The sequence below is a fragment of the Osmerus eperlanus genome, chromosome 24 (genome assembly GCF_963692335.1).
Source record: "Osmerus eperlanus chromosome 24, fOsmEpe2.1, whole genome shotgun sequence".
NCBI classification, from domain to species: Eukaryota; Metazoa; Chordata; class Actinopteri; order Osmeriformes; family Osmeridae; genus Osmerus; species Osmerus eperlanus.
Window position 1 is genome coordinate 519,279 of NC_085041.1, and position 9,637 is coordinate 528,915.

The 9,637-nt window shown below is 53.1% G+C and overlaps 1 protein-coding gene across 1 annotated transcript in view; it reads left to right on the plus strand.

The window, feature by feature from the left end:
• The window catches only part of kif1aa (kinesin family member 1Aa), a 35,539-nt gene extending 26,325 nt beyond the window's left edge, over positions 1-9,214 (plus strand). Inside the window, exons 28-38 of the mRNA XM_062450083.1 lie at positions 3,342-3,456; positions 4,463-4,596; positions 4,955-5,016; positions 5,320-5,465; positions 5,636-5,809; positions 6,281-6,352; positions 6,625-6,746; positions 7,024-7,161; positions 7,313-7,505; positions 7,835-7,953; positions 8,157-9,214. Coding sequence (XP_062306067.1) covers positions 3,342-3,456; positions 4,463-4,596; positions 4,955-5,016; positions 5,320-5,465; positions 5,636-5,809; positions 6,281-6,352; positions 6,625-6,746; positions 7,024-7,161; positions 7,313-7,505; positions 7,835-7,953; positions 8,157-8,199 — 1,318 coding nt within the window. The 3' untranslated portion in view covers positions 8,200-9,214. The remainder of the gene's footprint in view (positions 1-3,341; positions 3,457-4,462; positions 4,597-4,954; positions 5,017-5,319; positions 5,466-5,635; positions 5,810-6,280; positions 6,353-6,624; positions 6,747-7,023; positions 7,162-7,312; positions 7,506-7,834; positions 7,954-8,156) is intronic.
• Positions 9,215-9,637: the final 423 nt, after the last annotated feature.

Genomic DNA, 9,637 nt, shown 5'->3' on the forward strand with positions numbered 1-9,637 from the left:
TAAGGGGGTGTGTGTGAAGGGTGTGTGTGTAAGGGTGTGTGTGTAAGGGTGTGTGTGTGTGTGCAGCAGAGTGCTGGGGTCAGTATTCAGGGTAAGGGTTCCTCCTCACATCTTCCCAACACGTGGTCCTCTCCTCCCACGGAGACAGATGTTCTGCTCTGATCACTATGGGATGGAGCTAGTCAGTATTCCTCCACCCTTCCACCCCTCCATCCTCCTCTCCCTCCACCCCTCAATCTCTCCCCCCCTCCTCACCCCCGAGTGACACCAAGTTCTCTTCCCCACTGGGTCATCCCAGTCCAGAACCGAGGGCCTCAACATCTAAACTTGATGAAGGGTCCATCCTCTTCTCTCTCTACAGAAACATTCGTTTCCTCTCACATTTCTTGCTTGGATGAGTTCTTTCAGATTTAAGGCCTTTGCTGGGCGTCCGTCCAGAAGTGAAACTGGTTTCAATGTGTCGTTATTTGCTCAGGAGGAAGGGCAGGACCTCGTATATCAACGTATGGGGTAAATCATAAAGGAGGATGAGAGGAAGGAGGGGCAGGGCTCTTCTTAAACAGGAACCATGTGGTATTAGCTGCCCCCTCTCCACTGGGAGAACAAGACACAGACAGAGCCAGGAGAACTGCAAACTAGTTTGATCAGTTGTCAGGGTTTACAGTCAACAAGTCGGCATGTTCACTGAAAGGAAAAGAAAGTCCAGGTGATTGTTGTGGTGGTAGTGACTTGTGAGGGCCTTGTGGGAGAGCAGCCTTCTGGGTCACAACTGAGTTCACCAGCACCTCCCTCCTCTTCCCTCTCACTTAAACTGTTGTGCTGCTCTCTCCTCTCTATAGGTATCTGTCATCCCTCTCTCCTCCTCCCCTCATCTCTCTCCTCCTCCCCTCATCCCTCTCTCCTCCTCCCCTCATCCCTCTCCTCCTCCCCTCATCCCTCTCTCCTCCTCCCCTCATCCCTCTCTCCTCCTCCCCTCATCCCTCTCCTCCTCCCCTCATCCCTCTCCTCCTCCCCTCATCCCTCTCTCCTCCTCCCCTCATCCCTCTCCTCCTCCCCTCATCCCTCTCTCCTCCTACCCTCATCCCTCTCCTCCTCCCCTCATCCCTCTCTCCTCCTCCCCTCATCCCTCTCTCCTCCCCTCATCCCTCTCCTCCCCTCATCCATCTCTCCTCCTCCCCTCATCCCTCTCCTCCTCCCCTCATCCCTCTCTCCTCCTCCCCTCATCTCTCTCCTCCTCCCCTCATCCCTCTCTCCTCCTCCCCTCATCCCTCTCTCCTCCTCCCCTCATCCCTCTCTCCTCCTCCCCTCATCCCTCTCCTCCTCCCCTCATCCCTCTCCTCCTCCCCTCATCCCTCTCTCCTCCTCCCCTCATCCCTCTCCTCCTCCCCTCATCCCTCTCTCCTCCTACCCTCATCCCTCTCCTCCTCCCCTCATCCCTCTCTCCTCCTCCCCTCATCCCTCTCTCCTCCCCTCATCCCTCTCCTCCCCTCATCCATCTCTCCTCCTCCCCTCATCCCTCTCCTCCTCCCCTCATCCCTCTCTCCTCCTCCCCTCATCCCTCTCTCCTCCTCCCCTCATCCCTCTCCTCCTCCCCTCATCCCTCTCTCCTCCTCCCATCATCCCTCTCCTCCTCCCCTCATCCCTCTCTCCTCCTACCCTCATCCCTCTCCTCCTCCCCTCATCCCTCTCTCCTCCTCCCCTCATCCCTCTCTCCTCCCCTCATCCCTCTCTCCTCCTCCCCTCATCCATCTCTCCTCCTCCCCTCATCCCTCTCCTCCTCCCCTCATCCCTCTCCTCCTCCCCTCATCCCTCTCTCCTCCTCCCCTCATCCCTCTCCTCCTCCCCTCATCCCTCTCTCCTCCTACCCTCATCCCTCTCCTCCTCCCCTCATCCCTCTCTCCTCCTCCCCTCATCCCTCTCTCCTCCCCTCATCCCTCTCCTCCCCTCATCCATCTCTCCTCCTCCCCTCATCCCTCTCCTCCTCCCCTCATCCCTCTCTCCTCCTCCCCTCATCTCTCTCCTCCTCCCCTCATCCCTCTCTCCTCCTCCCCTCATCCCTCTCCTCCTCCCCTCATCCCTCTCTCCTCCTCCCCTCATCCCTCTCTCCTCCTCCCCTCATCCCTCTCCTCCTCCCCTCATCCCTCTCCTCCTCCCCTCATCCCTCTCTCCTCCTCCCCTCATCCCTCTCCTCCTCCCCTCATCCCTCTCTCCTCCTACCCTCATCCCTCTCCTCCTCCCCTCATCCCTCTCTCCTCCTCCCCTCATCCCTCTCTCCTCCCCTCATCCCTCTCCTCCCCTCATCCATCTCTCCTCCTCCCCTCATCCCTCTCTCCTCCTCCCCTCATCCCTCTCTCCTCCTCCCCTCATCCCTCTCCTCCTCCCCTCATCCCTCTCTCCTCCTCCCATCATCCCTCTCCTCCTCCCCTCATCCCTCTCTCCTCCTACCCTCATCCCTCTCCTCCTCCCCTCATCCCTCTCTCCTCCTCCCCTCATCCCTCTCTCCTCCCCTCATCCCTCTCTCCTCCTACCCTCATCCATCTCTCCTCCTCCCCTCATCCCTCTCCTCCTCCCCTCATCCCTCTCCTCCTCCCCTCATCCCTCTCTCCTCCTCCCCTCATCCCTCTCTCCTCCTCCCATCATCCCTCTCACAGCTCCACCCTTCTTTTGTTCTGTGCTGTTCATCATTCCTCTCTCTTCTGTGACGGTCTCACTCCTACAAGTGTTGCATGCGGTTACTGTCAGTCCTCAGAACAGTGTCACTTTATTGTAATATTTTTTGTCTCAAATCAATGTTGTCTCTCAATTATTCTTTGTAAATACTTCAGACACTTAACAGAGATAGTAGGTAGAGTTGGTTGTATATACAGTATTATTGTAGTGTCTCTGTGGGTGAAGATAGGATAAGATCTAGATAGGATCAGATCTAGCCTACTGAAGGTGAGGCTAAAATACCAGTTAGCATTCCTTCTTTGAGCCAATATGGCAAAAAAAAAAAAAATCTTCCAGTGAGTGTATTGAAACTGCACTCTACAGATTACTCTGAGATTATTTTTGGAAAGAGACAGTAAAGGAACTTTCAGACTGACTCAGTGAGGGACTGTAGTATATGAGTCCAGGCCAGAGATGTATTTATATGAAAGTGTAATCTAAGAGACACAGTCTGGAAGGGTCAGATGAGAGATGAGAAGCCTCCTTAACTGTCCTGTGTTGGGCCTCCTGCTCTTCCTCCTCCTTCTCTTCTCCTTCTAACTTCTCTTTCTATTTCTAACCCTCCTCCTCCACTTCCTCCTCTTCCTCCTCTTTGTCTTCCTCCTCTCTCTGTTTCTTCTCCTCTCTTCTAGGACGTTCTATCGTTTCGAGGCAGCCTGGGACAGCTCCATGCACAACTCCCTGCTGCTGAACCGTGTCACCCCTTACGGAGAGAAGATCTACATGACCCTGTCTGCCTACCTGGAGGTAACTTCCCCCTAACCTGACCCTAACCCTGTCTGCCTACCTGGAGGTAACTTCCCCCTAACCTGACCCTAACCCTGTCTGCCTACCTGGAGGTAACTTCCCCCTAACCTGACCATGATCCTGTCTGCCTACCTGGAGGTAACTTCCCCCTAACCTGACCCTAACCCTGTCTGCCTACCTGGAGGTAACTTCCCCCTAACCTGACCCTAACCCTGTCTGCCTACCTGGAGGTAACTTCCCCCTAACCTGACCATGACCCTGTCTGCCTACCTGGAGGTAACTTCCCCCTAACCTGACCCTAACCCTGTCTGCCTACCTGGAGGTAACTTCCCCCTAACCTGACCATGATCCTAACCTGACCATGATCCTAACCTGACCATGACCCTAACCTGACCATGATCCTAACCTGACCATGACCCTAACCTGACCATGACCCTAACCTGACCATGACCCTAACCTGACCATGATCCTAACCTGACCATGACCGTAACCTGACCATGACCCTAACCTGACCATGATCCTAACCTGACCATGACCCTGACCTGACCATGATCCTAACCTGACCATGACCCTGACCTGACCATGATCCTAACCTGACCATGACCCTGACCTGACCATGACCCTAACCTGACCATGATCCTAACCTGACCATGATCCTAACCTGACCATGACCCTAACCTGACCATGACCCTAACCTGACCATGATCCTAACCTGACCATGATCCTAACCTGACCATGACCCTAACCTGACCATGATCCTAACCTGACCATGACCCTAACCTGACCATGACCCTAACCTGACCATGACCCTAACCCTCACTCTTTACCTAACCCAACCTGGAGGGAACCTAACCTAACCATGAACCTAACCATTATCCTAATAAAATAAAATATTTTAAACAACACTATTAAAAGTTTTTTGTATCACCCTTTTCACAGCAGTGAGTAATTAAGGGTTAGGATTATGCGTTAGGGAAGTTTATAATCCGATTCTCCTCATCTGCAGATGGAGAACTGCACTCAGCCCACCGTCATAACCAAAGACTTCTGCATGGTGTTCTACTCCCGCGACGCCAAGCTTCCCGCCTCGCGCTCCCTTAGGAACCTGTTTGGATCTGGGAGCCTGCGGGCCGTGGAGGGGTGAGGCCGCCACCACACACCTCCCTCTGGAGCCGCCACCACACACCTCCCTCTGGGGCCGCCACCACACACCTCCCTCTGGAGCCGCCACCACACACCTCCCTCTGGAGCCGCCACCACACACCTCCCTCTGGGGCCGCCACCACACACCTCCCTCTGGAGCCGCCACCACACACCTCCCTCTGGAGCCGCCACCACACACCTCCCTCTGGAGCCGCCACCACACACCTCCCTCTGGAGCCGCCACCACACACCTCCCTCTGGAGCCGCCACCACACACCTCCCTCTGGGGCCTGGGGCCTAGCCTCCCTCTGGGGCCTGGCTTCTGGCCCAGCTAATCTCAATCTCTCGTCTTCAGGAGCCGCGTGACTGGCGTGTACGAGGTCAGCTTGTGTCACCTGGCGGACGCAGGAAGTCCAGGTGAGCCTCTGTCCTCCTGCTGTGCAGCGCCACTCTGGTCCTCCCACAGGGACGGCAAAGGGCCAGACTGACCCAGCCATGTGGCATCACAACACTAACCTGCTTTGACAACTGTGCTAGTTAGCAGATCTGGGTGGTTGGAGTCCACTGGCTCAACCTGTGGGTGGGACAAAAAAACACATGGAAAAACCTACTCATAAACACATTTCTAAAGCAGAGTTTTGCCACTCCTGACTCCTGACTCCTGACCCCTGACCCCTGACCCCTGACCCCTGACCCCTGACCCTTGCCTCCTGCGTGTAGGCATGCAGCGGCGGCGGCGGCGGGTGCTGGACACCTCGGTGGCGTACGTCCGCGGGGAGGAGAACCTGGCGGGCTGGAGGCCGCGGAGTGACAGCCTCATCCTGGATCACCAGTGGGAGCTGGAGAAGCTCAGCCTGCTGCAGGAGGTGAGACCACACCTGCTGAGACCCCCACTGGCCACAGCCAGTACTGCAGCTAGCATAAATGGAGAAACAGAACCAGGAATTCAACACTAAAATGTTTCTTGACTAGATACTAAACTATAATCAGTCTTGGTCTATCTGGGTGCTGATGGCGTGTGTGTGTGTGTCGTCAGGTGGAGAAGACCCGCCACTACCTGCTGCTGAGGGAGAAGCTAGACTCCACCCTCCTGCTGGGCCAGGACTCCCTGCTGGGCATCAGTGAGGAGGCTAGCCCCCAGCCTTCCGACCCCGGCCTCGACCCCGGAGACGACCTCCACAGTGAGAGGCAGAGGGAGCTAGCCACCAAGGTCAGTGGCCGGACCCTCACGATCCGAGTCACAGAACTCTCTATATATATGGACCTCATTGTTATCATCCACCAAACAAAGTAACATTGATCCTTGCCGGATAAGTGATGTTTTCTGAATAATGTGTCTTGTTTGATAGAGTTGTGTTTGTTTGTCCTGATGTCCTTCATGCTTAACTGACTGCCTCTCTTCCTCTGACTTCTTGCCTCTCTCCTGCCTCTCTTCCTCTGTCTTCTTGCCTCTCTTCCTCTGTCCTCCTGCCTCTCCCCTGCCTCTCTTCCTCTGTCCTCCTGCCTCTCTCCTGTCTCTCTTCCTCTGTCCTCCTGCCTCTCCCCTGCCTCTCTTCCTCTGTCCTCCTGCCTCTCTCCTGCCTCTCTTCCTCTGTCCTCCTGCCTCTCTTCCTCTGTCCTCCTGCCTCTCTTCCTCTGTCCTCCTGCCTCTCTCCTGCCTCTCTTCCTCTGTCCTGTGCAGTGTCTGAGGCTGCTCAGTCACTCCTTCAACAGAGACTACAGCCACGTATGTGTCAGTGCCAGCGAGAGCAAGGTACACTGCTTTCTGTAGTACGCTGCTTCCTGTAGTACCCCGCTTCCTGTAATACCCTACTTCCTGTAGCAGCTCAGTCACAACTGTGTGTTTAGTCCTAAACGCTTGTTCGGAGTCTCTGTGTCACACATCACAAACACATAGTTCAGTCATGACCAGACCTCAGTTTGTCTGAGAACACTGGGTGTCGTTACATAGAGGCTAATTCAAGTTTTACAGTGAGATTCTCCAGATTGTGTTTTGAAAGGCGTGTTTATGTGTGTGTGTCCCAGCTCTCTGAGATGTCTATGACCCTGCTGAGGGAGTCCACCTCGGCCTCGCCTGTGAACACCCTCACCCCTTCCTCCACCTGCCCCTCGCTGGTGGAGGGGTGCTACAGCAACACCGAGCTCAGGTCAGTCTCCTGGCCGTCACGCTCGACCAGTGACACGCAGCAGAGCCCTGCAGCACAGCTAGCTCCTGAACTCAGCCAGGCTGCCGTGTGTGTCCCAGCCCAGCGTACATTCACCAGACACAGCCGGGCCTCTGAAGTAGTCAGGGTTCAGTCAGGTCATACTGGAAGGGTAACTAACCTGGCTGAAGAGTGACAGTTGTTTATTTTCTCCTCCTGCTCCCCTTCCTCCCCCCTCTCCTCCTCCCCCTCTCCTCCCACCCCCCCTCTCCTCCTCCAGACCCCCTGCCCCCCGCTCTCGGGCCCCCAGCCCGGACCCCCAGCTGGCAGGGGAGGCCAGGAAGGCCCAGCAGGGGGTGGCGGAGGCCAAGCCCAGGATACGCCGCTTCGTACCGGACATCCAGGAGATCCGCGTCAGGTGAGAAGATCCAGAAGGACCCCTGCCCCCCCCCTCCACTGGACGAACAGCAGACCAAACCCGGTCGCGCTGGACTTGTTAGATGTCTCCGGTGTGTTCGAACTTCAGATCCAACACTTAGTGAGCTCGTCTCTGTGGTGTTTATCCACAGCCCCATCGTGTCTAAGAAGGGCTACCTCCACTTCCTGGAGCCCAACACCAGCGGCTGGGTGAAGCGCTATGTGGTCGTGCGCCGTCCCTACGTCTACATCTACAACTCTGAGCGGGACAGCGTGGAGCGCGCCATCCTCAACCTCTCCTCCGCCCAGGTGGAATACAGCGAGGACCAGCAGGCCATGCTCAAGGTCTTTTTGCCCTTAGAACTTGACAAACGTAACATTTTCTACTGTGTTTATCCCCCTTTTTCATGGTTTTAACGTTCACTTACAATAACATTTAGCGTTTTACATTTGATTAATTTAGCAGAAACTTTTATCCGAAGCAACGTACAAATAGTACAAACACTTTTTTGCCATGAAATATTAATCCATAATTTTGAACATAAAGTATCTCAATCTCACAGTAATGTGCAGTCCCTCTCCGTTCTGATTTGCCATGACAGTACTGAAAGCAGAGAGCCGATGGACGTTGTGATAACCTGTGAAAACCTGGGATAACCTTTGTTCCCTCTCAGAGCCCCAACACGTTTGCCGTGTGTACAGAGCACCGAGGCATCCTGCTGCAGGCCAACAATGACAAGGACATGCAGGACTGGCTGTACGCCTTCAACCCCCTGCTGGCCGGGACCATCAGGTAACACACGCTCACATCTCACCTCACAACCGCGCTGGAGGAGAACAGATCTCACTGACGTCTGCGTCAACTTGAAATTTCCTGTTTTTATAACCAATGATTCCTTCACATATGTAATGAATAATTTACAGTGAAGTTTTTCATGATTCGTTCATATTGAATCCTTAATTGAGTGTCTCAATCTCTGATTGGTTCTCCATCAGATCAAAGCTGTCCAGAAGAAGAGCAGGGCTGAGCAGGATGTGATCGTCAGCAGAACGCATCCTCAGAGAAGATCTGGAACACAGAGACTGACCTGTACTGTACATAGATCTCTGACACTGTACCTAGTTAACGTTCCCAACACCCCCTCCCAACCCTAGCCCCACACACCACACCCCGCACACGCTCAGTTGATCACCAGGGTGCAGGGCACCAGTTTCCTCCTGGCTGGAACGCCACAGTTGTTGTGTCGGATTTGTGCTGCGATGTGACAGGCCTCTACCAGACATCCCCACAAGAGAAACAGATAGAATGAAAGAAAGAGAGGGAGAGAAAAAGAGAGAGAAATGGAGGAATAATTAGGTGTTCCTTGTTTAAAAAAGGCTAAACATAGTAAACCGTAATGTAGATGTCAAGAACACATTTAGCTTGAAACTAGCTTGAAATCTCCTCAGAGAACAAAAACAAACAAACCATGATAGTAAAATGTAAAGAGTAAATAAATGTCAACATGAATCACATTAATACATTTTCACGTCTACTGAACAGATAGGTGGTTTTTGGATCACAATGCTGCTCTTATGATCCTATACACTTATATTGGACTGCTGCACAAAGCTACGTTAAACAGGTCCATTCAAACACATCTTGTTGAGATAGCTTTAGCTTGGCTGGTAATCAGTGCTGTAGACAGTCTCTCTAGTCTCTCATCTCTACGGCAGTCTCAGCTGTTGGCTAGCGAGCCCTGGAGCTCATCTAACAGTACTGATACAATAATCCTGCGGCCATCTTGAGTTGCTATGAGTGGTCAATCCTTGCAGCCATGGCAACATGACCGAGAAAGGCAGGTGTCAAACGGTCACACAACCCTCTGGCGTTTTGGTGAAGCCAGTTCCTGCTACTTCCTCCTGTAGCTGCCTGGGAGTTGTAGTTTTGACCGCTGTAGTTCTGACCACTTCCTGTAATCTGCTATCAGACTAACATTTCTGAAGATCCTCCGAAATTTTATCCTTACCGTCTTTCCTGACTTTCCTTTTTATTAAGATGTGAGATATTTACAAATTCAGCTGAGTCGTTATTTATTTCTGCATGTATTTATTTACATAGACAGTTATATTTATATGGTAGTACAGTGCAATTTCTGCACATGGCACTTTTTACTATGAGTTCCTTAAACGTTTTGATAAACATGACCTGGACCCCCCCTACCAACCCATGACTGTGGTAAACGCTAGCCCCCAAAACACCACAACAACAACGTCAATTTACACAGGGCCAGCTTGTCCTGATGCTGAATATTACTTGAATTCTGTCATTACTTATATATAATCTGAGTAGTTGTACCTGAGCTTCGAGGCACTGTTACCTGTGATGGGATGTGTGACTGGGACAGCTAGAGTACTGAGTCAGCAGGGTTCTTACATGATGGACAGAAAAACATGTAAAACAGAGTCTGTTTGTAGCACACAAGACAAAACTAAGT